The sequence below is a fragment of the Suncus etruscus genome, chromosome 12, assembly GCF_024139225.1.
Source record: "Suncus etruscus isolate mSunEtr1 chromosome 12, mSunEtr1.pri.cur, whole genome shotgun sequence".
Taxonomy (NCBI): domain Eukaryota; kingdom Metazoa; phylum Chordata; class Mammalia; order Eulipotyphla; family Soricidae; genus Suncus; species Suncus etruscus.
In genome coordinates, this window is record NC_064859.1 from 91,063,562 (window position 1) to 91,091,404 (window position 27,843).

The following is a 27,843-nucleotide window of genomic DNA, read 5'->3' on the forward strand; positions in this document are numbered from 1 at the left end:
TCTATCCCTTCTTGGGAGCTCTGGGACACCATCACTCCTGCTGCTGAAAAATGCTGAGTACAAGTAGAAGAGAATTCAGAGGAAGTTGAGAGCTTGACACCCTTTCTCTGTCAGGTAGTTTCACTGAAAGTGGTGTTCATGATCCATTTGTCTGGGGTGCCATGACCACTTTACATAAGGAAGAGTTTCTGTGCTCTGGTTAGGTGTGTGTGTGTGTGTGTATTTTTGACATTTGCACACCTGCAGTATGCACTTGAGTGGTCAGCAGAGTGCTTACTCTCATTCCGCTCTTCCTCCACCCCAACTTCACCTGCATGTTGCCCCATAACTCAGATGCTTCCCTCAGCTGGAACCTGCCTTTGCTCCTTCCAGTTTATCTTCGTTCCTAAGAAAAGCCCCTAAAATGCTGTCACTTGCCATCTGTCTTGCAGGCAGGGATTGTATGAGCCAAAATGATTCTAAGAAACTTGGCCTCTACTTACAAGTTTGAGGTTTAGAGACTGAAGGATGATGGCCATGGGACAGCTATGGGGAGCTATGCTGAGCAAAAAGGGGCTTCACAGCTTGTCAGAGTCCCTCAATGCAATGTGAAAGTGCGGCTATGGGTCTCTGCTCAGTTCTTGTTGCACAAGTCTGTTCTTACCACTGTTGCATCGCCAGCCCTAGAATCAAGGCCTGACCATTTCTTGCCATGGAATTTATGTTTCTGCTGCGATGAACCCCTAAAGACGTGCAGTGGGTTTTCATTTCAAATAGTCATTCTAATGTTGGTAGTTATTTATTGTAATAAAAGTAGAATAAATTATTTTTCAATCCTTTTTATTGCTGTCTGATTGTTTTTCCTGATGGGAATGGGGAGGCAGCAGGCGAGGGGGAATGTCTGAGTCACTGAATTTTAAAAATTTGTCTTAGAATGCAGTGCCAAGGCTTGAACCCTAGTCTCATGTATGTGAGGTACCAGAGGCCCCATCTCTGGCCCAGTGTTCTGTGTTTGAGAAAGCTCTCCCAGGGCCTGAATGATAGTACAGTGGGTAGTGCATTTGGCTTACACATGGCTGACCTATGTTTGATCCCTACTCTCCTGTATGGTTCCCCATGCACTTCCAAGAGTGAATCCTGAGTGCAGAGCCAGGAGTAACTGTTGAACATAGCTAGGCATGGTTCAAAATAAAAAAAAAAAAAATAGGTGGCGCAGCAGTAGGGGTTTGCCTTGCATGCAGCTGACCTAGGACGGACCACGGTTACATTCCCCAGTGCCCCATATGGTCCCCCAAACCAGGAGCGATTTCTGAGTGCATAGCCAGGAGTAACCCCTGAGCATCATTGGGTGTGCCCCCAAAACCAAAAATAAAATAAAAATAAACTACAGGAAAAAAACAAAAGCTCACTCACCCCCTCGTGTCTATAATCCCGATTTGTTTCAAAAGGCAGAGTCCTGGAGCATGAGTGGTAGCACTTCAGGGAGGGTGTTTGCTTTGCACATGGCTGACCCTGGTTCAATCTCCAGTAACCTATATCATTCCCAGGAGTAACCCCTGAGTACAGCTGGTTGTGCCCCTCCTCCAAATACAAAAGCAAAAGAGGGCAGAGTTCTAAGTTGTTGATCGTGTCTCTGACCTCTACTGCTCTTGCCTCTCTGAGAACTGAGAACTAGGACTGGGTACTGTCTCTGAGAACTGGGTACTGGGCATTCATCATACGCAAAGGAGAGAAGTTTGGTCCAGGCCCTGTGAGTAGCAATCGGAGAGTCACCCACCCTGGGCACCTGGTGAATATGGGAGAAGTTTCAGTTGGTCAGTTGTAATCTCTGCCCATTAAGGCCCAATGCCCACATCACCTCTAGGTGGCTTCTGAACAAAAGGTTAATTTATTTTATGGTGTAAGGCTTATATTCTTGGTTTTCATGGTGCCTGAAAGTATTAGGAAGCCAAAGCTGCAGGTCAGGGCTTGGCAGCTTTCTGGTATTTTCTCAGGAGTCCTCTGAGGCCTGAGTTCTCCAGGGCTGGTGGGACAGATCTGTGGGAAATGGCATCCAGATTTTCCTTCTTTGGCCCCACTTCCTTGATTCCTTTTTTTTTTTTTTTTAATTTCTTCTTCCCTTTCCTTCTTGTGACAAGAGTCAGGGGACATTGTACACACTTAGTTGTGGCACTTGTCAAGGAGCTGCCCACTTTGAGGACTGATTGTGTTCCATCAAGCAGAACAACTGGCATGGAACTCGGGCATGTCAGATAGTGTTGGAGGTGGAACCCAAGGCCTCACTGGCTCACACTTGCAAGGGACCTCTTTGGCACGCTTGCGCCTCCATGTACCTCTTCCCTTTGCCTAAAGTGCAAGGCTGCAGGCTCTCATGAGGCTTCCAGGCTTTGAACCTACAGGGTGACTTTCAGAAACACATAGACTCAGACGGACATTTCTTTTTATTTATTTATTTATTTTTTTATTGAGGCCATTGTGAATTACAAGTCTTTCACAGTTGTATTTCAGGTACATAGTGGCAGTGAATTAGGGCCATTCCCACCACCAGTGTTGACCGCCCTCTACCATAGTTCCCAGCATGCCTCCATATCTCTACCCTCAGCCCCCTGGACTCCCAGTATAACAAGTCCATTTTATTTAGCTTGTTATATATTTTGAGTGTCTTGATTCTGTTGTCATTGACTTTGGCTTGAGTATTAGATCTGACCTCTTTCAGATGGGCATTTCTTTTTTTCTTCTTCATGTTTTTTGGGAGGAGGTCACACCCGGCAGCGCTCAGGGGTTACTCCTGGCTCCAGGCTCAGAAATCGCTCCTGGCAGGCTCGGGGGACCATATGGGATGCCGGGATTCGAACCAATGACCTTCTGCATGCAAGGTAAACGCCTTACCTCCATGCTATCTCTCCGGCTTTTCATGTTTTTGTTTGTTTTTTGAGGGTCACACCCAGCAGCACTCAGGGGTTAGTCCTGGCTCTACACTCAGAAATCGCTCCTGCCAGGCTCGGGGGGGACCATATGGGATGCCGTGATTCAAACCACTGTCCTGCATGCAAGGTTATCTCCATGCTATCTCTCCTGCCCCAAGGATGGGCATTTCTTCACAATGGGATGCCCAGAGATCCTAACGAGAGACCCTAAATAAATGAATAAAGGATAAAAAGCACAGTGTAGTCCTTCCAAAGAGGCAACAAAGCTCCCAGAGAAACACTCCTGAATCCATAGCGGGTTCTGGGCGTCCAGAGGCTCCAGCCCAGGGGTTCCTGCAGTAAGGCACTTGCCTTGCATTCGGCCCACCTGGGTTCTATCCCCAGCATCCCCATAGGGTCTCCCCTATATGGTCCCCCCGTAGAGTCCTCCAGGAGTGAGCCCTGAGCACAGAACCAGGAGCATCTGAAGGCCCGTTTGGCAGATAAGTGGATGAATGAGCCATCTCCCCACCTCCTGCTTTAGGGGCTGCAGCTTCTGCCCCAACTGCAGGGAGAGATGCAGCCCCGGGGAGGGCCCGATGCGCGCGCGGGCAACCCGGCCTTGGCAACCACCTGTTGGTAGCAACGGTGCAGCCGCCGGGCAATTCGAGGTGTCTGCTGAGCCCGGGCTGAGCCACCATGAATAATACGCCATCGGGGATCCTGGGGGCCATGGAGGAGGAAGAGGAGCAGGTCTCCGGCGGGGAAGCCTCCATCAATTCCGACCTCATGCAGGAGCGGATCCTGGCCCGGCGTCTCCGCATCGCTGCGCGCCTGGAAGCCCGGAGGCGGTGAGCAGGGTTGGGAGGCTGGGGCGAATCCGAGGCGGGCCCAGGGGGGTCCTGGAGGGTCCAGGAGGGTCCTAGGCGGGTCCCCCCGTGGGATGCTGCTTGCTCCGAGGACTGGATTCGAACCTCCCGCGTGCTGTGGCGTCAGAGGTTGAGACAGTCTGGTGGGCGCCTTACCTGGTGTCCAACCTGATGACCCCTCATTTGACAGGGTCTTCCTGTCCCCTCTCCAGCAGGTAGCCTGAAGTTCTGCTAGTGCTGCTGGTTCTTTCCAAGATCAAGCTGGCCTCCATGGCTGCCCACTTGCTAACCTAGGGCATTGTCAAAGGGGCATCCCAAAGGCATCCCAGAAGAGCACCCCTCAATTTTCGAGGGTTCTGCTGTCCTTTCTCCTACAGATCAGGGGTCAGGGTTTAGCTGCCTGCCAAGACGGTGACCTCAATGACTATTGTCACTTGCTTTGCAGGTGGCTTCTTTGTTCTTGCAAAGATGTACCTCGCCCCACTATAATCTGTGGCCAGGCGGAGGCCAGGGTTAGGAAGACAAGAGCTCCAAGTGCTGGCCTGGTGGTTGTGGCATGCTGGAGCATGTGACCCCTTTTCTAGAGAGGCTCCAGGCTACATTGCAACCTGTGCAATTGATCCTGGGGGAACCCCTTTTTGGGGTGTCCTGCAGCCAGGACCCACTCTTCTGTAGCTGCTGGCTTGGGTGTCTTCTGATCCTGAAGTCAGTGTAACCTTCCAGGGTGATGTGGGGTTTAGGACAATCTGTTTATGTGAGAGCCTTTTTCCTTCTGGGTCCTGAAAAGCCAGTGCCCATATGCCCTCTTAATCTGGGGTCTGCAGGAGTGGGCTTTGAGGGGTGCATGTTATCTGGGATCTGGAGGAGCAGACTCTGAGAGACCCTTGTTCATTGGCATCTGTAGAACAACTAGGTCTCCCAGAGACTTTGCCAGCCCAGTGTTTCGCCTCCAGGGCACCGACGCTGGGTGGGCGTTGGCTTTTCAGTGTCTAGTGCTAGGGCCGGTTTCTAAGGAATCAGGGTTAAGGTACTTGCTTTGCAGGTTCTACATCCTGCACCTCAGATGGTCCCCTAAACAGGAGTGATCCTGAGCACAGACCCAGGAGTCAGTCCCGAGCACTGCCAGATGTGGCCCAACAAACACTATCTGATTATCTGCTAGATGCGCTGCCTTGCCCCAGGAACCCATGTCCCTGCCGCTATTCTCTTACCAGGGCTTACTATAAACCCCATCTAGCTTTTCCTCCACCTCCGGCACCCCCAGACTACAGAGTCTATGGTGGCCCATGGGGCCAGATCTGGTTCAGAAAACTGCTCAGAGTAGGCCTCTGGGGATGCCAGCGAGTTCATCCAGCAGTGACCCCAATGTGTGCCGACCCCCCTTGGGACTGGAGTGATCTGCTGGGTACACCATGCCCTTCTTTGTGACAGGGGCACATTAGCCGCTGATGGCTGGCTGTGTGGACAGTCCTTTGTATCACAGGCTTTCACTCCACCAAACCCTGCAGTGCTGACCCCAGCAGCTTTATCTGGAATCTGGCCCCCACCCTGCCCAATGGTCCTCTGCCCAATCTCCCAGTGCCCTCCAGGTCATATAAGAACTCTGGGACCCCTACCTATCCCAAGGACTCTTTGGCAGGATGACCACCGCATTGTGCTGTGCAGAGGGGTATGTGACCTCACTCAGGGAAGCTGCAGTATGGTTTTGGCGATGGGTTTGTGGCACAAGCCAATCTCTGAGGCTGCAGAGATTATCAAAAGGACACAGACTGTGTGGTGTACCCCAAGACCCACCCATATCTGGGAGGAGTTTTGGGAACCGGATAATAGGTGTAACTACCTGCAAGACCTCCCATTTCTGGGAGGGGTCTGGGAAAGGATAGATAAACCTCTGAGCCAGGGGATTCGGGCTTTTGCCGTTTCTCTTTTGGCCCGGCTTGGCTTCCTGGCTTTTGGATCTTTGGGCCGCATGGAGCCCAAAGGGAAGATGGCTAACAGGAGATAAGATGCAGGGCTAGCAAAATATAGCTGTGCTTAAAAGGTTGACATAGGCCACACACCTGTGGTGGCAAGGGCATGAATAAAGATGATTCTTCCTGATGGCTGCGTGTGAGTGATTTCACCTGGGCCTGGAACTCGCCGGCTGCATGGAGGTTGCAGAGCCATGTGGGCTGGATGGCATCCTCCACCATCCAGCCCCATCCTTAATTATTTGATGCAACAAGACTGCAGATGCAGGAGGCCTGAATTCAACCCACTCTACAGGTCCCCTGAATCTGCCAGGATCCATTCAGAGTCCGGAGACCCTGAGCACTGCTTGTGTGGCTCAGAGGATTTTGTTTTGTTTTGGGGGTCACGCGTGGTGGCACTCAAGGGTTACTCCTGGCTCTGTGCTCAGAGATTGCCCTGGTAGGGGGACTGTATGGGTTGCCAGGAAACTAACATCAGTCCTGGGTCGGCTACGTGAAAGGCAAGTACCCTGCTGCTGTGCTGTCTCTCCAGCCCCTTTTGTTTTTGGTTTTTGAGGTCACACTTGGAAGTGCTCTTGGCTCTTCTTTCAGTGCTCATTCTTTATGAGGATCAGGGGACTATATGGGCTGCTGGACATAGAGCTCGGCAAGGCAAGTGCCTACACACTGTACTATCACCCCTGCGTGTAGGGGCGATACTACTATCACCCCAGCCTGTTTTGTTTTGGGGTCCCACCCGGTGACATTCTAGAGTTACTCCTGGCTCTTCACTCAGGGATTGCTCCTCAGGAATTTGGGGTGCCCGGGGTTGAACTCAGGCATGCATTCTACCTGCTGTATTATCTTTAATCCTTCAAATACTTTTTGTTGTCGTTGTTGTTTTTTGGGTCACAGCCGGTGGCTCTCAGGGGTTACTCCTGGCACTGCACTCAGCAGGCACGGGGGACCATATGGGATGCTGGGATTCAAACCACCTTCTGTCCTGGATCGGCTGTGTGCAAGGCACACATCCTACCGCTGTGCTATTGCTCTGGCCCCTCAAATACGTATTTTTTTTTAAACTCTCTGTTTTTGACCTTTCTCCCCTAAACTAATAACCTCCCTCTGGCAAAGCAGTTTTAGGCTTGTGGCAAAAGTTAGCAGAAAGTTTAGATTCCTTATGTGCTGCTCTGCAGCCCATCCCGCACCCACCCTGGTTCCCCGAAAAGTGGCGCTGAAGGGGGGGGGCCTTGTTCTCAGGGATGAGCTTCCCCTGGTGTGTTTCCACAGTACCCCTTGCAGCTCGCTGTGCTCTGTGGCTTTTCACATCTATGTCTGTAATGACATGCCTGGGATAATGACAGTGTGTCTCAAGTATCACCTGAGTTTCACAACTGTAAAGATTCTTTGCGTTCTGCCGCCTTGTCCTGACTCCCCTCTGCCCCATTAATAAAATCACACAAAAAAAATTTTGTTTTGGGGGGACTACTCAGGAATCAATCCTGGCGCTGCTAGTGTGAGATGCCAAGGATCGAACCTATGTTGGCCGCATGCCAGGCAAACACTCTCCCCTCTGCGCTATGTCTCCTTTATTTTTTAATTTTAATTTAAACTATTATGACTTACAAAGTTATTCATAGTTGAATTTTAGACGTACAATGTTTCAGGACCAATCCCACCACCAATGTTCCCAGAATCCACCCCATGTCATCACCACCACCACCCAGCCTGCCATAATAAAAGTCCTGTTTTTAATTTTGGTTGTTCAAGTTTGGGTCTTGTTGACTCTGGCTTGCATATTTAGTTCTGTCCTTTTTCAACACCACCAATGCATCTGAGACCCCTTGGGTCTTGTCCCCCGACCTTTCATATTTGTCTTTCTCCTCCTTCACCCAGTTTCTTTCCTTCTCCTGACTATACTGTGGGACTACCCTTTATTTAAACCATTGCTTTTGGGGCTGGAATGATAGCACAATGGTAGGACGTTTGCCTTACATGCGGCTGTACCAGAACAAACCCAGTTTGATTCCTGGCCTCCCATATGGCCCCTGGAGCCTGCCAGGAGTGATTTCTGAGATCAGAACTATGAGTAACCCTGAGCACTGCTAGGTGTGGCCCCCAAAAACACACATACACACACACACACACACAAAAAAAAAAAAAAAAACATTGGTTTTCTTCCTGCAGTTACGTAGGAGTTCAGCTCCAAGTGTATGGGTCTGAAGCAGAGTCTCCATGAGGATTAAAAAAAACAAGACAGACAATAAAGAAAAAGCATTGGGGTCAGGGAACCAACTGCCTCCTGAGCAAAGAACTCTGACTGTCCTCTCTATCAGATATTTATTGGTCATAGAGGGGCCGGAGAGCTGGTGCAGGCTGTAAGGTGTCTGCCTTGCAAGCGCTAGCCTAGGACAGACCAAGGTTCGATTCCCTGACATCCCATATGGTCCCCCAAGCCAGGAGCGATTTATGAGTGCATAGCTGGGAGTAACCCCTGAGGTTGTGGCCCAAAAACCAAACAAACAAACAAAAAAATTGGTCATAGAAAGAAGGGTAGATAACAAACAGATTCTTTTGTACTAACTAAACCGTTTACAATTTCATAAGGGAATATGAGGAATGAAGAGATTTGAGGTATAATTTCTGGAGATTGTCTTCCTCTAGGGAAGGGTAACAGATAGGAGACTGTATACAAGCCCCCACCCCCCACAGGACATTCCCTGAGTGGCCTCTGCATTGCAATAACTTGTGTTAAGAGCCCTTCAGTTTACTATCTCTACCTTCTCTTGGATTCTCTGACCTCTAAAGGTTTGGGGTTTTTCCACTACTGCTTTTTCTAATATGTAGCTTCTACTTCACAGTTATTCTAAACACCACATCTAAGTGATCATCCTGTAAAAATACCAAAAAAAGGGGGCCGGCAAGGTGGCGCTAGAGGTAAGGTGTCTGCCTTGCAAGCGCTAGCCAAGGAAGGACCGTGGTTTGATCACCCAGCATCCCATATGGTCCCCTAAGCCAGGGGCAATTTCTGAGTGCCTAGCCAGGAGTAATCCCTGAGCATCAAAAGGGTGTGGCCCCAAAAACCAAAAAACAAAACAGAAAAAAAATTTTTGAGCCATATTTGGCAGTATTCAGGGGTTATTCTTGTGCTTGGAAATCACTCCTGGCAGGCTTGGAGGACCATATGGGATGCCGGGAATTGAATCCAGGTTCTTCCTGGGTCAGCTGTGTGCAAGGCTAATGCCCTACCGCTGTGCTCTCTCTCCAGCTCCCAAAATACCAAATTGAGTCCCCCGAAACACATGCTCTCATCAGTACCTCTGGGACTGACCTCTGAGCACTACCAATTGTCACCCTTCCTAACAAGACAGTCAACAATCCAGGAAAAGGGGGGTTTATAAACCTCCTTTGCTGTGAGCTGCTCAGAGAGCAGAACCAGGGAATGAGACAGCTGTGAGCACAGGGCCTTGTACAGAGGTGCAGACTTCTTTTTTTTTGTGTGTGTGTGTGGTTTTTGGGTCACACCCGGCAGTGCTCAGGGGTTATTCCTGGCTCCAGGCTCAGAAATTACTCCTGGCAGGCACGGGGGACCATATGGGGCGCCGGGATTCGAACCGATGACCTTCTGCATGAAAGGCAAACGCCTTACCTCCATGCTATCTCTCCGGCCCCAGAGGTGCAGACTTCTGATCAACACCTGAGAGCTGGGAAAGAAAACAAACCAGTTGGGGCATGAGCTATTGCAAAGCGGGGAGGGCGCTTTTGCCTTAACTGAAGCCAACTTGGCTTCGATCCCTAGCGTCCCATATAATTCCCCTGAGCCTGCCAAGAATAATTACTGAGTGCAGAGCCAGGAGTAGCCCTTGAGCACCGCTAGGTGTGGCACAAAAACGAAAAGAAAAAAATAAAACAAACCAGCTGCAAAACCAAGCAGGCAGCTCACGTTTGGCCCTGATGGTGCATTGGTGAATCTTGTAACAAGGCGTTTGCTGGATGCAGATGACTCTGTTGTGCTCAGTCTCCAGTCTTGCTACAGATTGGGCAGATTAATCAGCTGGTGAGTGGGAGAACTTTCTAGATGGTTATTATCTGTTGACTGTACAGGTGGATCTCCAGGGCCTTCTTCTGGGTTGAGGTAGAAAATCAGGTATTTGGACTTCTTCACTCTTGAATATGCAGATCCCTTGCTCGAGGGCTGGTGGGAACTTCTCAGAGCAGCCGGAGTACGTCAGGCAGATCCATGGGTGTGCTGGACCCTGGACCCCTGAAGGGCCATGATTATCCCCTCTTCCCAACTGGCTGCGGTGCCAACAGTTTCTGCTCTGTGATGTTCTTCTAGAAGTTTCCTATTGACCTTTCTGCTATGAGGAAGCTTACCTCAAAATCTGTTTTACCTGGGGGGGGGCAAAGACACCCCCCTCAGAACTGCTCATACACACACACACACACACACACACACATATATATATATTTTTTTTTGTTTGTTTGTTTGTTTTTTGTTTTTTGGGTCACACCCAGCAGCACTCAGGGGCTACTCCTGGCTCTATGCTCAGAAATCGCTCCTGGCAGGCACGGGGGACCATATGGGATGCCGGGATTCGAACTACAGACCCTCTGCATGGAAGGCAAACGCCTTATCTCCATGCTATCTCTCCAGCCCCAAGAACTGCTCATATTTTTGCCGATGTTGATGGCTCTTTCCTTGCCCAAAGCCAACCTGAGTTTGATCTCCAGCATTCCATATGGTCCCCCATCAGTTGTCATTTCTGAACACAGAGCTTCCAAGTGTGGCCCCAAAACAGTTCAAACCAAGAGGCAACTTTGCTACTGCTTTGGGTCCTGGGTATCAGTGAGAATTCAGAGCCTGCCTTAAGGTACTAGAAGTGTGTGGGTGTCATCTTTTCTGCACTGTTCGCCCCTTACCCCCAACTAAATGACCACAGACCCCTTGGGGAAGCAGGAAGGGGATGTCTGTATGCCCAGAACCCTCTCCCCTGGCTCTAAAAACAGACCTTGGGCAAGGATGTGTGGCTTGGTGTCTGCCTCTTTGCTGCAGACTGCTGCTGTCTTTTGCTCGTGTAAAACTGGCTGCCCTGCTGTTTGGCCCAAAGCCATGGCAGGTTCGTGAAGCACATTTGAAGCTCTGGGCCAGGCACCTAGGCTGCTGCATGACCCTCGGTGATCATGGGCAACAAGACATGTCAGGTCTCTGCCACCCAGAAGCTTCTAGTCCCGTAGACAGGATATGCAAGGAAGCAGAGCAATGGTGGAGGGAGGACAGGTGGGACCTTCCTCCGGGAACCTGGGCAGTGTTGCTGCTGCAGTTGGGACCAGCTGGGCCCCACACATTTCCCGGGTGCTTTCCAGGATTCACACACTTTAGTTGAGGTGCATGTGTACATTTGGGCTGTACTGTCATCGGGGTTGCTGTAGGTCACTCCTAGTTGTGGTGCTGTGGGCTACAACTTACATACTGTTTTGTGGGAGGCACCAGGAGTCAAACTCTTGGCCTTACACATGCAAGATTAGTGCTTTGAACCACTGAGCCATGCTGTCTCCTGCATCCCCCATCTGCTGCTTTATATTGGTCTGGCTGCTCTTTGTGGGGCCCAGGGAGAGATGGGGGTGGTCAGGACCAATCAGTGGCCCTGGCTTTGGAGAGAAAGCTGATTTGCTTAGGGTGTACTTGAAGATTAAAATGGACTAAACTCACTTATTCTTGGGCTCTGCCATAACAGTGGGAGGGGGCTGAAAGCAAGAATCTCCTGACCCGATAGGTAGATAGAAATATGCGTGTCCTTGTGCTAGGTAAAGCCTAGCAAAGGCCCTTCCCCCTTCCTTTTTCCCTAACCATTTTTGTTATATAAAACCACACCTGGATTACAAGGCCTTCTCCAATCCTGGTGGTGGGGTTCTGGACAATAAAGAAAAAGTGCTTTTTTGGAGAGAGCTAGTCAGAGAGAAGACACATGGGATAGAGAGCACAGGGAAAAAGATGTAGCACAGGGGAGAGAGAGATAGCACAGGGGTAGAGTGTTTGCTTTTCATGCAGCAGACCCAGGAAGGACCCAGTTTGATTCCCAGCATCCCATATGGGTCCCCAACCTGCAAAAGGCAATTTCTGAGTTCAGAGCCAGGAGTAACCCCTGAATGCTGCTGGGTGTGGCCCCAAAACCAATCAATCAATAAATAAAGTTTATAAAATATTAAAAAAAAGAAAAAGAAAAAGACATGGCTTAGGAGCACAGGTCAGGGAGAGCTCGACAAAGAAAGCAAATGGCAGAGAGACTCATGGCAGAGAAAAGCTGTGAGGAATAAAGGGAGCTGACTCCAATGAATATCTTTTCTGATTGCGGTGTATTATTTCTCCACCACTACCCTGCTTCATCATATCCATCAGCCTGAGGAGTTAGAAACATGGTGCCTGGGGCGGTCTCCCCCAACTCGTGGACTTTATATTTTGTATTTTAATCAACCAAGGAGGAGTTGGGAGTCATGCACTTGGGCTTGGACAGTGAACATGAAATAGGATCTTGGAAGACATTGAAGCTGACCTGTCCTTTAGGCATGAACCTGAAGCTTGAAAAGACAAGTTCTGAGATTAGGGGTCATTGTTCCAAGTGTCAGTGCCCGGATGATGGTGGTTTAAACACTGGGATGGGAAGAGGAGCTAACTTACAGGCATGCGGGTGCCTTGTTTACTCCACACCTCATGCCTCCCAGCAGCACTGGTGAGGCCCCAGCACCACCAGGTGTGAATTTAATGTCCTTCTACCCGCACTGGGTTCAAGCACTGAACCTGTAGGCATTGCCAGAGTAACCTGTATCCCCAAGAAACCCTGGGGAGCTGTCTTGAAAAAAAATAATAAAACCGGAAAACTGATGAAATGATCGTGGGAATGAATTAAATTGCACTGAAAATGAAAATAAGAGACCACAAGGAAGAGGCACATGGCCAAGTTCTGAAAAAAGGACAGTGTTTAAAAGTTCTAGAAGAGAAAAAAAATACCGACCAATGTGACAGAGAGCCTGGCCCGGGCAGCTGCTGGGGAAGTAGAGAAGTGGGGCTGTCCTTACAGCTGCCCTGGAGAGAGGTCATTTCTATGGTGCAGGCTGAATGGTAACCTGGAGAAATAGGCCAAAAACTTCTTCTTGACTGAGCTCAGCTCGTGAAACTGTGCCAGTCGAAGTTTGCCATTGCTGCTATCTGCCAGGGAGCAGTGTGTGTGTGTGTGGGGGGGGTACCCTAGTCTTTGGAGACAGGGATCATCCAGGACCTACCCCCCCCCCCTTGCAAGGTGTCATGCCCTCTGCCCTGAGCCTGCCTCCAGCCAGGCTCCCTACTAGTAAAGTTTTTGGGTTGGTTTTTTTTTGGTTTTTGGGCCACACCCGGCAGTGCTCAGGGGTTACTCCTGGCTGTCTGCTCAGAAATAGCTCCTGGCAGGCACAGGGACCCTATGGGACACCGGGATTCGAACCAACCACCTTTGGTGCTGGATCGGCTGCTTGCAAGGCAAATGCCGCTGTGCTATCTCTCCGGGCCCCCTACTAGTAAAGTTTTAAGAAAACAAAGCCCAGGGGCCAGAAAAATAGCATGGAGATAGGGTGTTTGCCTTACATGCAGAAGGACAGTGGTTCTAATCCCAGCATCACATATGGTCCCCCAAGCCAGGAGCAACTTCTGAGCGCATAGCCAGGAATAACCCCTGAGTGTTACCGGGTGTGGCCCAAAAACCAAACCAAAACAAAAAAAACAAAAAAAACATTATTTCAAGAAGTAGCCTAAGTCCTATTAATGAGATACACCACTTTGTTTCTTTTTTGGGGGGGCGTTGAGAGCCTCAAATAACAGTCATCACAGTTGACAGTGCTCCACATTTCTGTCCATCAGGGTGCTGGGCTGAGATTCCCAGTGGGAATTCTCCAGTGGGGACGATGGTGGAAAGTTGGGAGGAGTCAAAGCAAAGGGGCAATGTTGGAGTCAGACTTGGGCTGAACCCCAGAAACTGGTCCTTGGTCTGGAAAGTGGGGGGAGTAGTGTTGAAGGATTTATCCCCTTGGTCCTAGAAAGCAGGGGTGTGAGTGGGCGGGAATAACACCCTCATCTTTGAAGCCTACCAAGGGACTGAGCAACTGGTTTGCATAGTGAGGACAAGAACAGGGAAGAGAGAGAGGAGGGTGGAAAGACAGGAGGAAAGTGATTTTGTTGCTGTTGTTTGGGATGGTTTCTCATTAGCCATGAGAATGGTCTTAGTTGGAAAAGGGTTGATTTTGTATTGTTTTAGTTTAGTTTGGGGCCATACCTGGTAGTGCTCTGGGGCTATTTCTGGCTCTGTGAAATTGCCAATCCATGTTCAATGTCAGGTGTAGCCCCAAACAACAAAAACCCAAAATAAAATATCTTTATTTCATAATTTGCAGATCTTTATTTCATAGATAGCAAAAGTTTGCCAAACATTTATCACCTATTTATCTTTTGACTTCTAATGGTACAATTATTAAGGTTTTTTGTTGTTGTTTTTGGGCCACGCCCAGAGGTGCTCAGGGGTTATTCCTGGCTCTGCACTCAGAAATCACCACTGGCAGTATGGGGGGGACCATATGGGATGCTGAGAATTGAACTCAGGTCCATCCCGGGTCAGCCACATGCAAGACAAATGCCCTACCACTATGCTATCTCTCAGGCCCCACAGTTATTAAGTTTTAAGAATAGGAAGTATTTTCTTTTCCAAATTTCTTTTAGGTCTTTGTAGAGAGATGAGCACTTCTCTGTGATTCTCTGTAGTTTTTGTTTTGGAGCCACAACTGGTGGGACTCAGGGTTTACTCCAGCTCTGTACTCAGAGATCACTCCTGGCAGGGCTCAGGGAACCATATGAGATGCCAGGGATCAAACTCAGATTGGCTGTGTGTAAGACAAGTGCCCTGCCCACTGTACTATCTCTCCAGCCCCCTCTCTAGTCATTTTTTTTTATCATTATCTTTTCCTATTTGATATTTTTTTTCTCCCTACTGATTGCATATTGGTCTACTCTAGAGCATGAAACACTACAATGTTGTTAGTCAACTCAAATATCTAAAGTAAGTTCATTCTCTCTCCCTCTTTTTCACCACAGAGAAGCGCTTGGAGAACACTTAGATGGGAAGAAGGAGAGTGAGGAGGAACAGAGCAAGAGCTACAAGCAGAAAGAAGACAGCCGGCTGGTATGGGGCTATAAAAGTGGGCACCAGGCCTATATGAGTGGAGCCATTCTGTGGGTTAGCCTTGACACTTGGTGGGGCATGAAACCTCCATGGGGGTTCCACGTTCCTGCCACAAGACAGAACTGAATTAGGGTCTTCTCTGTCTTGATTGAAGATATTTAACAGCTAGGCCCATTTGGTGTGGGATAAAAAAACAGAAATAACAAAGGAACTGGCAGGAAACCAGGAGACCAGACAAAGGTTTCTCCAGACTCTGATGGGGTGACAGAAGTTGGGAGGTGGGTGCAGCTAAGTGTTAGGGGCCATAATGGGGTGCTGGCAGGTGCCCTGAGTCTCATCACACCCAGAAGTACCAAGTGACACTCATGAACTTCAGTAGCTCACAAACCTTTGCCAAACTAGTGAAAGAAAAAAAAAAAGTGTTGTTCTTGGCTTGAGCTGTAGGAGGGAACTTTGTAGGAGTTTCTCTGTCTCACTTGCCTATTGTGCTTTTCTTTGAGGAGTACTTAGGGGTTCTTCCTGGTTCTATGCACAGAAACAACAACCCATGATATTGTTCAGGGACCAATACGTGATTCCAGGGATGAAACTGGGGTCTGCAGGTCTTTTGGTGGTGGTGTTTTGGGGCCACGCTCAGCAGTGCTCAGGGGTTCTTCTTATCTCTGCACTCAGGAATCACTCCTGGAAATGCTCAGGGATGCTGGGAACGGAACCCGGGTTGTCCATGTGCAAGGAAAGAGCCCTCCCTGCTGGATTCTCTCTCCAGCCCCAGATCTGCAGGTTTTCATCCTTGTACTGGCTCTCTGGACCTGATAGGTCTTTCTGAAAGGTGATAGTTAAGTGTGACATATAGGGGCGGAGGAGAGAATTCAGCTTTGAGGGGTCTTATGTTCACAGAGATTCAGCCACAGCATGAAACACCGCACACCCAGAATCATTGTGTGACCCAGGGGGACCCACAGAACCATTGAGTCACAACATCAAAGCACTCACAGATCCTAGCACCAAACCTTTAGACCTGGAGGACTTCCCAAATGTGGGAAGAGCTTTTGGTCTCCCCAAATGCTTGGAGGCCCTCCACTCTCCCCAAAATAGAGGCAAGTCTACTTTAAGAGGTTTTCCAGGCACAGTGGTAGGGCATTTGCCTTGCACATGGCTGACCCAGGACAGACCCAGGTTCTATTTCTGGCATCCCACATAGTCCACCGAGTCTGCCAGGAGTGATTTCTGAGCTGGGAATAACTCCTGAGCATTGCCGGGTGTGGCCCAAAAACCTAAACAAATAAATGTTTAAAAAAAATGCCCTCTTTGATCCCAGGGAGGCTCAAAATTTTTAAAAGGGGAGTTTTCTTCCAAGGAGGGCCAGAGCATACCACCTCATCTATCAATGGGCTGGAGCACCCCCATGAAATACATGAGCCTTCATAGCAAACAGAAGATTAATTCCTGGGTGGAGAAATAGTACAAGGGTCAAGACACTTGTCCTTTCTGTAGCTCCCTTTCTGGGTGCCACAGAATTCCATGTCTTGCTTTAAATGACACCAAGTCCAAGTCACCTTACAGGGCACACACAAGGTCTCTGGTTGGAGCCTGTTGCCTCCAGCCCATGGATGGAACTGGGCTGGACCCTGCTTGTCAGGCAAGCCAGGGGCTGGACCCCTTAGTCAGTGGGATCAAGGACTCTGAGATATCGAAATCAATCCCCGACGCCTTACTTGCTAGAAAATAAATCATCAGGGCTGCATCGGGAGGTGGATAGAGCCAGGGAAACAACCGACCACATTAGAGTTAGAATCTTCAGTGTCCCTGATGTGTGGTATGCAAGCTTCTAACATGCTTCCCTGGTGTGGAAGAGTTGAGGGATGTGTCTACTGGCAACACTCAAATGTTCCCTTTCCAGGCTGAGATGCTGGTTTTAGATTCGAGTTGAAAATAGAAAGTTGTGGCAAACCACAGGAAGAGCATTTGCTCTCTGAAGGCTCAAGTGGTGAGGCTGCGGCCACTAAGAAGGTCTGGAGCCCCACAGTGCCCTCGCTGACACCTTTCTGCCTGCTCTGAACCCACACTTCAGTGTTTCCTGCAGAGAAGATGCTGGGGGCTGTTTCTGCACCTCCTGCTAGGACATGGAGCATTTCCAGGCTTAGGGGAGATGTGTCTCAGAGTATTCATGCATGGAGGCTAAAGTGCGGAGTAGACCCCAAGGATGTGGCTCTCCTACCCCATATATTGTTATTGTTATAGTGATGGTTGGTGGTGTGGGTAGGGGGTTGCATATTTATTTTTCTTGTGGGTTAGGACACCCAGGAGCCCACTTCCAGCAACACTCACCCAACTAGGCCAGGCCATTCTATGCCACGAACCCTGAGCTTGTGGGGCTGCATGAGCCCAAGAGCCACCCTGGTAGTGCTGGGGGTGTGTAGGGTGCTGGGATGTGAGGTCATCCTGTCTCCCCCTCCCTGGTTGGATTTTTCTGTTTGTTTTGTTTTACTCTGACTGAGAGACACTTTAGACTGCTGGACTAGGGGTTGTGTGGGGCCAGGGATTGAACCCAGGGCCTCATGTTCTGCAACTTGAGTCCCATCCCTAGACATACATCCACTGGACCTTCTCCACAGTTTGTTGTGACACTGGGGACCCCAACTGGAACTGGTGGCACTGCAAGGGACATGGATACCCACCCACAGTGTCCTCCCTACTGCTCATTATCTATCTATCTATCTATCTATCTATCTATCTATCTATCTATCTATCTATTTATTTATTTATTTATTTATTTATTTATTTATTTATTTATTTATTTAGGGTTTTGGGCCATATCCAGCGACACTCAGGGTTTATTCCTGGCTCTCTACTCAGAAATCGCACCTGACAGGCACGGGGGACCATATGGGATGCCAGGATTTGAACCACTGTTGGTCCTGGGTTGGCCGCTTGCAAGGCAAATGCCCCACTGCTGTGCTATCTCTCCAGCCCCTGCTCTTTATTTATTGATTAAATTATTTTGTTTGCTTTTGACCATACCTAGCAGTACTCAGAGCTACCCCCTGGCTGTGCACTCAGGAATTACACGTGTTCTGGCATCTCATATGGTTCCCCGAGTCTGCCAGGAGTGATTCCTGAGTACAAAACCTGAACATTGCTGAGTGTGTCCCCTGTAAAAATACAAAAACAAACAAAAAAATTGTGCAAAAAAGTCTACAAATTCTTTTTTCTGTTGTTTGGATTTTGTTTTAATTTTTGGGCCACATTGATGGTGCTCAGAGGTTCCTCCTGCCTCAACCCAGAAGTCACTTCTGGCAGGCTCAGGGGACCATATGAAATGCTAGGGATGGAACCTGGGTGCAAGGCAAACACTCTACCCACTGTGCTATTGCTTCAGCCCCCAAATATCTATGGCTTCATCACAAAGGCGCAGATGGTTGAACACATTTCTCAAGTCTCAGTTCTTCATTAAGGCTCTCTCATTTTCAGAAATTGGCTAAACTGCTGCTCTGTGGCACAGAACTGGTGACCAACATCCAGGTGGTGACGGACATTAAGGAGATTCAACGGCGAGCTGAGGAGGAGGAGACGAAGCGCCAGAGGTCAGGTGCCACGGGCTTCCCTGTGGGTCCCCCACTCCTTCCTGGCTCTAGCTGTTAAACAGGGTTATAGGCTCCCCCTCTTGGCCTATCAGAGCTTCCTTATCCTCCTGCCTTGTCTCCCTGCTCCCCTCAAGCATGACCCTACACCCCACCTAGAATGGTCGGAACATTGATGGAGAGGACCTTCCATTCTCTCTGAAGAAACTGAAGGTCTTGGTGAAGGGCCATTTGACTTGGGTTGCAAGGGATGAAGGTTCAAAGGGAGGGAAATCCAGAGTCATGAAGCTGGGGTTCTCTTCCCTCAGGTAGCTGCACAGAATCAGGAGTGTCTAGCCGGTATCTCGTTGGAGTTATCTACAGCTTCTTAGGAACCCTGGGGAGACCCTCCTGCTGTTTCCCCTGGCTTTTGGCTCATGCCACTGCTCCCTTCTCGATGGTTTTGGGGAGGCCAAAGAGTGGTCCCACAGGTAGTGAAGGCTCAGTGAGGGGCCTCTGTGCCCGCTTGGTCTCTTAGCAGCCTCAGGAAGAGAACACTGCTCTGGTCTCACTCACGGGAGAAGGTGGGGGCTCAGAAAGCTTCAGCTGATTCAGGTCTGAGAGTTAGAACTGAACAAACCACATGACACGTGTGTGTGTGTGTGTGTGTGTGTGTGTGTGTGTGTGTGTGTTTACACTCTGGGGCTATTCCTGGTTCCATGTTTAGGGCTCACTCATCACAGTGGTTGGGGGACACCCAGTGCAGTGCTGGAGATCAAACCAGGGCCGTCCCCATCCACGGCAAATGCTCTCACCCCTGTCCCATCTCTCTGATGCCGCAGTTATGTCACTGTCAGCCCCTCCAGAGACATGGTTTGACGTATAATTGCTCAGCTAGCTCCTGAGCCACGTGTGTGTGTGTGTGTTGCCTGGATGGGGTTCAGAAGGAGCCCCATATCCTGCAATCCCTGCTCCCTGGATGTCACCAGCCGTGTGTGCTTTACAGGCTGGAGAAGCTGGAGAATGAAATGAAGACGAGCCAGGACAAGTTCGACGAGATCTCTGCAAACTGGGAGAAAGGCAAGAAGAAGAGCATTCCGCAGGAGCTGTGGACGGTGCTCTCCGAGCAGCAGGAGCACTGTGCCAGTCTGATTGAGGACAAAAACAAGCTCATTGTTGAGTTGCACCAGGCAAGGGTGACGGGATGTAGGGCTGGGTGTTGGGTCCTTAGCTTTGTGGATTGGGTGCTGGGTCCTTGGCTTTTACCAAGATGGGGATGCTTGAAGGCCACACCACACTCATCCTTCAATGCCACGGTGCTCTGGCCACCCGCAGACCAGCAGGAGGAAGGAACGTCATGTGACAAATATGTGTCATATTTGATGCTCCAGGGAAGGGTTAGGCTTTGTGTTCAGTAGGAAGTACCCTAGGTAGGACCAGATGTGGATCTCAGTTGGGCTGCCTGGGCCATGTGGAAACTTGCTGGGAATCTTGCCCTGACCCACCTGCCCCCAAGAGGGATCAGAGCAATAACATAGTGGGAAGGTGTTTTTTTTTGGTTTTTGGGCCACACCTGGTGACGCTCAAGGGTTACTCCTGGCTGTGCGCTCAGAAATTGCTCCTGGCTTGGGGTACCATATGGGACGCCGGGGGATCAAACAGTGGTCCGTCCTAGGTTAGCCATGTGTAAGGCAAAAGCCCTACCGCTGCACCACTACTCCGACCCCAGTAGGAAGGGTGACCCAGGTTTGATTCCCACGTACCAAATGGTCCCCCAAGCCTGTCAGTAGTGATTCCTGAGCACAGTTAGGAGTGAGCCCTGAGCACTACCAGGTGTGACCCCAAAGCTACCTGCCCCTCCAGCAGCGGCTCTTCTGTCCCAGCCTCCAGAAGCCACCAGGCTCCCTGGACACTGACGTGATGCCACAGTTGCCGATGAGTGAGTCCACTGACTTGTGTGTCTGATTGTGATTGTCTGATTGTGACTGGCCTGTTTTAATGGAAAACCATTGGTTTTTACCCCTGTAGAGCTGGAGGTCACCGCTTAATGCTCTTTGTGCAAAACTTGCCCATCTACAGCCGAGTGGAGGCTCCTCTCCCCCACAATGCACCACCCCATTCCTCTCTCCTCACCCACCATAGTTTTTGCCTAGTCTTGTTAAATTTTGGAGAGTTTGTTCACTTGTTCCATTTTGTCCCAAACAGCGAAATTTATCTTTTTTGGGAGGGGGATTATTTGGAGTCACACCCAGTAGTGCTCAACACTTACTCCTGGCTCTGGGCTCAGGCGTCACTCCTGGTGGGGTTCAGGAAACCATATATGGTATTAGGGATCTCAATGAGGTCAGCCACATGCAAGATAAGCAAGCACCTTCCCCATTGTCCTATCTCTCAGGCCTCAGCTTCATCATTTTTTAAAATATTTTTTATTTTAGGGTCACACCTGTAGAATTAAATAATTAATTATGGTGCTGGATGGATGCCTTTGTCCTTAGGCCCCAGCCACATGGCTTCATCCCCCATGAACCGGCGGGTCTGGGGTCCAGGAAAGCGACGGGTATTGAACTCACTCACAGGCAGGCATCAGGAAGCATCATCTTTATTCATAACCTTTCAAGCACAGCCATTCTTCGCTAGCCCTGCATCTTAACTCCTTTCAGCCATCTTCCTTTGACCTCCATGCTGGTCAAAGACCAAAAGGGCAGAGACCCAAAAAGGGCCAGAGAGCCAGCCCCAAAACCCTAATCCCCTCTGGTCCATACCTTATCTACCTTTTCCAAGACCCCTCCTAGGAATGGGCGGGGTCTTGCAGGTAAGGTCAAGTTACCTAGGGAGAAAGGGTGGGGGATGAGGCTTCACACACCCAACAGAACTCGGGTTACTCCTGGCTCTGTGCTCAGAAATAACTCCTGGCAGGCTCGGTGGACCGTATGGGATGCCAGGAATTGAAACTGGGTCCGTTCCAACTCGGCTGCATGCAAGGCAAATGCCCTATTACTGTGCTATTGCTCCGGCCCCTCAGCTTCATCTTTTGTTTTTGTTTGTTTTGTTTTTTGGGGTCACACCCAGTGGCACTCAGGGGTTACTTTTGGCTCCATGCTCAGAAATCACTCCTAGCAGGCACGTGGGGACCATATGGGATACGAACCACTGACTATCCTGGATCGGCTGCATGCAAGGCAAACACCCTATCACTGTGCTATCTCTCCGACCCCACAGCTTCCTTCATCTTTTTTTTTTTTTTTGGCCATACCCATTGACGTTCAGGGGTTCCTCCTGGCTACGCACTCAGAAATCACTCCTGGCTTGCGGGGGGGGGGGGTGGGTAGGAGGGACCCAAAAGGGGCAAGGGGGATGAAACTGCTGTCCATTCTAGGCTAGCACTTGCAAGGCAGACAGACACCTTACTTCTAGCACCACTGCTCTGGCCCCTCCTTTATCTTTTTGAGTGACAAAGTTGAATTCCATTGCATTGGATATGACTTATTTTTTTATCCAGTCTCTGTCCTTGGACATTGAGGCAGACTCCAGATTTTGGCTCCTGCATTATCTTACTATGAACCCAAGCACATGCCAGCCTCTTTCCTCACACCCTCTCAGTACTTGCAGACTCCAGCTCTTCCCATCCTATTCTAGGAGCTGAAAATGAAGGATGACCAGTATGTGAAGGACCTGAAGAAACAGTCGGATGACATTTGCTTGCTGCTGGAGAGGATGGAAGAGCAGGTGAAGTCTGTCACCAAGAGCTTTCGCCAGGAGCTCCTCAACATTGAGGTGAGTAGGTGCCAGACGACACTTCCCTGAGGGTCCTCGAGAGGGCTGTGCCTCTCCTCACCCCTGATGGAGGTACTCATTGGGCTCAGCCCTGGATTTCTGGCTCTGATCCAGTGGGTCAGTCATGCATATTTGCCATCTTGGCACATCCTTAGCACATCGTATGTCCTATGTCCTATGTCTCTGAGACCTCAATCTAACTCAACAAGGTACTCCGGAGCCTGTAGCAAGCCCCAGGCAAGCACCTAAGTGGAGTGTTTGACAGGCAGAGAGACATGCTAGGGAAGAAAGAACGACAGATGTGGGAGGGTGAGTGGGAGATGGATAAGTACAGGGGGCGACTGGAGCCCCAGTAGCAGAGGCACACGTCTATCACTGATTTGACTCATCTATGGCTGTCAGGGCTGGGGCAAGATCAGGGAGGATCCAGGTATTATGGCCTTGTGTTTGAGCAAAGTCAGGACTGAGATGAGGTGACTCCAGAAAACAAAGTGGGGACATGGAAGATCTCCGGAAATGGAAATGGAGACATAGAGGACCTCTAGGAAATGAAAATGGGGACATAGAGGACCTACAGGAAACGGAAATGGGGACATGGAGGACCTGCAGGAAATGGAAATAGGGACATAGAGGGGCCTCCAGAAAATAGAGGCAGGTGCAGGGCGCTTGCTCTGGGCTGTCAGAGACTGGCCTCTACAGTCCCAGTCTGTGCCTTTGCTTGCTGGGACCCCAGCTCTGTCCTAACCTGACTGGATACCCCCCCACCAGGCTTCACCCTGGGCTGCCTCCAGTGCCCCACCCCACCCTCACCCATGGACTAAACCCCAAACGAGTTGGCACCTGTCTTCTCTGGGTTTGTGTCAAGTCTGGACCAGAGGACACAGAGTTCCCATAGTTGCCCCTTCCCTGGCCATTTGGTGACTGAAAACACCATGGAAAATTCGCCTCTGGTGTGGGTGCTTCATGCACCGGCTGACCCTCACTTGTGCGTGACCAGAGAGTTCTGTGTCCCTGGAGGGTTGGGGGCCGCCTGAGGTTGACATACAGGAACCTTTTTCTTCTCGGAGGTAGAAAGCCTTTGAATTGGAACGGAGGGAGCTCCTGGCTAGTAATAAGAAGAAATGGGAGCGGGCACTGCAAAGTCACAACATCAAAGAGGTACCGGGGATCCGGGCGGGTTTGCATCTGGGAAGGCTCCATGTCCTAACCTCTCTTCCCTGGCCTCATGGTGGATCCTCTCTCCATGCCTTTGTCACTATCTCTGCCCAAGGCAGATTCATTTTCTGATTCATTTTCTGGGGACTACCTAAGTCAGGGCTGTTTGTGACTTAAAAGGAGGTTTTAAGACTCATTAATTTTTTTCATTTGTTTAGCAGTACCAAGTATCAAACCTGGGTTTCTTGCACGTAAGCTGTGCTTTATCATTGAGCTACATTTCTGCCCAAGACATGGTTTTTATTTTTAATTTTTTTGTTTTGTTTTTGGGTCACACCCAGTGGTGCTCAGGGGCTACTCCAGGCTCTTCACTTAGAAATCGCTCCTGGCAGGCTCAGTGGACCACGTGGGATGCTGGGAATTGAACTGGGGTCCATCCTGTGTTGGCCGCATGCAAGGCAAAGGTCCTACTACTATGCTCTCTGGCCCTAAGACATGGTTTTTAAATGGAATTTTCAGGCTAGTGAGGTAGTACAGGGAGGAAAACATTTGACTTTCAGCCAGCTAATCCCAATTCAATCCTCAGCACTGCATATGGTCACTCCCTCAAGCCCCACTAAGAGTGGGCCCTGAAACAACTATGAGGTACCATCTCACACCACAGACACTGGCACACATCATAAAGAATGAGAACAAGCGGGCCCGGAGAGATAGCACAGCGGCGTTTGCCTTGCAAGCAGCCGATCCAAGACCAAAGGTGGTTGGTTCGAATCCCGGTGTCCCATATGGTCCCCCGTGCCTGCCAGGAGCCATTTCTGAGCAGACAGCCAGGAGTAACCCCGAGCACCGCCCGGTGTGACCCAAAAATCAAAAAAAAAAAAAAAAGAAAGAAAAGAAAAGAAAAGAAACTTAAAAATAAATTAAAAAAAATTAAAAAAAAAAAAAAAAGAATGAGAACAAGCAGTGCTGGCAGGGATGTGGAGAGAAAGGAACTCTTATCCACTGCTGGTGGGAATGCCGTCTAGTCCAACCTTTATGGAAAGCAATATGGAGATTCCTCCAAAAACTGAAAAGTGTGCTCCCATATGATCCAGCTATACCACTCCTGGGGATATACTAGGAACAAAAAAATACAAAACAAAAATCCCTTCCTCACACCTATATTCATTGCCATGCTATTTACAATAGCCAGACTCTGGGAACAACCAAGATGCCCTCAACAGTGGCTAAAGAAACTGTGGTACATATACACAATGGAATAATAATGCAGCTGTCAGGAGAGATGAAGTCATGAAATTTTCCTATAAGTGGATGTACATGGAATCTATTATGCTGAGTGAAATAAGTCAGAGGGAGAGAGATAGACACAAAATAGTCTCACTCATCTATGGGTTTTAAGGGAAAAAAAAAAGACATTTTTGCAATAATCCTCAAAAACAAAGAGAGGAGGTCCAGCTCATGACATGAAGCTCACCACAAAGAGTGATGAGTGCAGCTAGAGAAATAACAACATTGAGAACTATCCTAACAATGTGAATGAATGAGGGAAGTAGAAAACCTGTCTAGAGTACAGGTGGGGAGTAGAGTGGGGAGGAGGGAGTTTTGGGACATTGGTGATTTGGGAATGTTGTACCAGTGAAGGGGGGTGTTCTTTACATGAATGAAACCCAACTACAATCATATTTGTAACCAAATATTTGTAAACCAAAGTGTTTACATAAAAATATTAATAATAAAAAAAGAGTGGTTCCTGAGCACTCAGTAATCCCTGAGCACAGCTGGGTGTGGTCCCACACAAAACAAAACAAGAAAAAAACAAGCTCAAGGGCCACCTGCCTCTGCTGTGCCTTCCAGCTGCCTTCCTCTTGCTCTTCAGTCAGCTCCTTGTTCTCACCAAACCTAGGGCGGGTTTAGTCACACATAATCCACACATACGTGAAAACCATCAGATGTTTCCTTTCCTGACTTATTTCACTCTGTAGTGGCACGCATGCCCCACCTCACTGTTACTTCACGTGCCTCCCAAAGCATATATCTATGCAGCCCCCAAGTGTTTGTTCACAGCACAATTTCCTTAGTCCATCGATAGGCATTTGAAGCAGAAGCCTCATGCCAATTCCCCAATCCCTCAGGATCTGGAAGCAAAAGCCGACACAAGTTCAAGAAACTTTTTTTTGTTTTGTTTTGTTTTGTTTTTTGGGCCACACCCGGCGGTGCTCTGGGGTTACTCCTGGCTGTCTGTTCAGAAATAGCTCCTGGCAGGCACAGGGGACCATATGAGACACCGGGATTCAAACCAACCACCTTTGGTCCTGGATCGGCTGCTTGCAAGGCAAACGCTGCTGTGCTATCTCTCCGGGCCCATCAGGAAACTTTTATCACAAACTCTCCACTAACTGGCAAAAGATATCAGCAGCAGATATGCTAGCTGTGGAATCAAAACTGTAAGCAGGGGCCAGAGCGGTGGTGCAGCAGTAGGGTGTTTTGCCTTGCACGCAGCTATCCAGAATGAACTGCAGTTTGATCCCTGGCATCCCATAAGGTCCCTCTAGCCAGGAGCAATTTCTGAGCACATAACCAGGAGTAAGTCCTGAGCATCACCGGGTATGACCCAAAATCAGAGAAACAAAACAAAACAAAAACAAAAACAAAAACTGTAAGTAGCTTCTCCATGTGACCCTCTGAGGCCTTTTTTAGGAAGAGAAGGACTACACCCATGGTTGGAGAACAGGTAGGGGTAGGGAGCAAATCCGGAAGTACTTCCAGTCCAAGCATAGCAAAAAAAATTATCCTGAACAGAATAAAAACCGGTTACTCCAACAGGCACTTTGAGTAATTCAGTATTTGCCTATTGAACCTGGACATGGTGGGCTGTTTTTCACATTGGTGCTCTTAAGGCCTTCAGGTAAGAAGGCACAGCAGTGGAATCACTGGCTCATTGGGCATTTTTATTTTTATTATTATTATTATTATTATTTTGCTTTGGGGCCATTCCCAACTGTGCTAAGGGCTTATTCCTGACTCTGCATTTAGGGTTCACTTATAGTAAGGTTTGGAGGGTCATCTGGGGTGCCTAGGATTGAATCCCTGTTGACACAAGACCATCGCTTTCCCTGCTGTATTATCTCTCCAGCCCACTATCATTGATATATTTTTTACAAGAAATATTCAGTCCTTTTCTTGGTTTTGGGGCCAGACCTCGCCATACTCAGGGTCTATTCCTGGCTCTGAGTTCAGAAATCACTCCTGGCAGTGCTCAGGGGACTATATGGGATGCCAGGTACTAAACCCAGGTTGTCAGCTTGCAAGGCAAATGCCCTTTCTGCTGTGCTGTTGCTTGAGACCCCATTGTTGATTTTTTTTTTTTTTTTGGTGCCAAAACCCGGGAATGAACCCATTGTTGATTTTTTTTAAAGAAAATTTCAATATGGCAGCACCAGTTTCCATTCCCACCATCTCCCCCACACCCCAGTGTGCCTTTCCTTCCACATCCTCACCAATATGGGCTTTTCCCCATCTACTAACTAGTACAAGCCTGGGCCTAGGAGTTCCCCAATCCTGAAGCCCATTGAGCTCCCTCCTGATGCCCTCTGACCCTCCTTGTCACCTCCTCAGCCTCCTTGAGGGCGGGTGAGGTGTGGGGGACCTCACTGTGCTGCTGTCTTTCTGTGCTTAAAGCTGGAGTATCTCATGTCCCGCATAAAGAAGGCCGAGGAGCATGAGCGGCTGCTCAACAAGCAGCGGGTGTGGGACTGGGAGGAGTACAACACCATCAAGGTCAAGCTGGAGCAGGACGTGCAGGTGAGGTGATTGGGGGGAACTGGTGCTCCTGGGGACATCCTGGACATCCTGTGCCCCCTTTAGAGAAAGTGTCTCTTCACAGGAATCAACTTGATAATGAGTTTTCTCTCTTTCCTTCCTTCCTTCCTTCCTTCCTTCCCTTCCTTCCTTCCCTTCCTTCCCTTCCTTCCTTCCTTCCTTCCTTCCTTCCCTTCCTTCCTTCCTTCCTTCCTTCCTTCCTTCCTTCCTTCCTTCCTTCCTTCCTTCCTTCCTTCCTTCCTTCCTTCCTTCCTTCCTTCCTTCCTTCCTTCCTTCCTTCCTTCCTTCCTTCCTTCCTTCCTTCCTTCCTTCCTTCCTTCCTTCCTTCCTTCCTTCCTTCCTTCCTTCCTTCCCTTCCTTCCTTCCTTCCTTCCTTCCTTCCTTCCTTCCTTCCTTCCTTCCTTCCTTCCTTCCTTCCTTCCTTCCTTCCTTCCTTCCTTCCTTCCTTCCTTCCTTCCTTCCTTCCTACCTTTCTTCCTTCCTTCCTTCCTTCCTTCCTTCCTTCCTTCCTTCCTTCCTTCCTTCCTTCCTTCCTTCCTTCCTTCCTTCCTTCCTTCCCCTACTTGGTTTTGGGGTCCCACTTAATCATATTCAGGAGCTACTTTCAGCTCTCAGTACTTGAAGTCACT

General features: G+C 49.3%; 1 protein-coding gene across 1 annotated transcript in view; it reads left to right on the forward strand.

The window, feature by feature from the left end:
- Positions 1-3,584: 3,584 nt before the first annotated feature.
- DRC1 (dynein regulatory complex subunit 1) overlaps positions 3,585-27,843 on the forward strand; it is a 47,570-nt gene continuing 23,311 nt past the window's right edge. The window contains exons 1-7 of the mRNA XM_049784677.1: positions 3,585-3,736; positions 14,819-14,906; positions 18,378-18,490; positions 19,473-19,656; positions 22,103-22,240; positions 23,312-23,398; positions 27,074-27,196. Coding sequence (XP_049640634.1) covers positions 3,585-3,736; positions 14,819-14,906; positions 18,378-18,490; positions 19,473-19,656; positions 22,103-22,240; positions 23,312-23,398; positions 27,074-27,196 — 885 coding nt within the window. The remainder of the gene's footprint in view (positions 3,737-14,818; positions 14,907-18,377; positions 18,491-19,472; positions 19,657-22,102; positions 22,241-23,311; positions 23,399-27,073; positions 27,197-27,843) is intronic.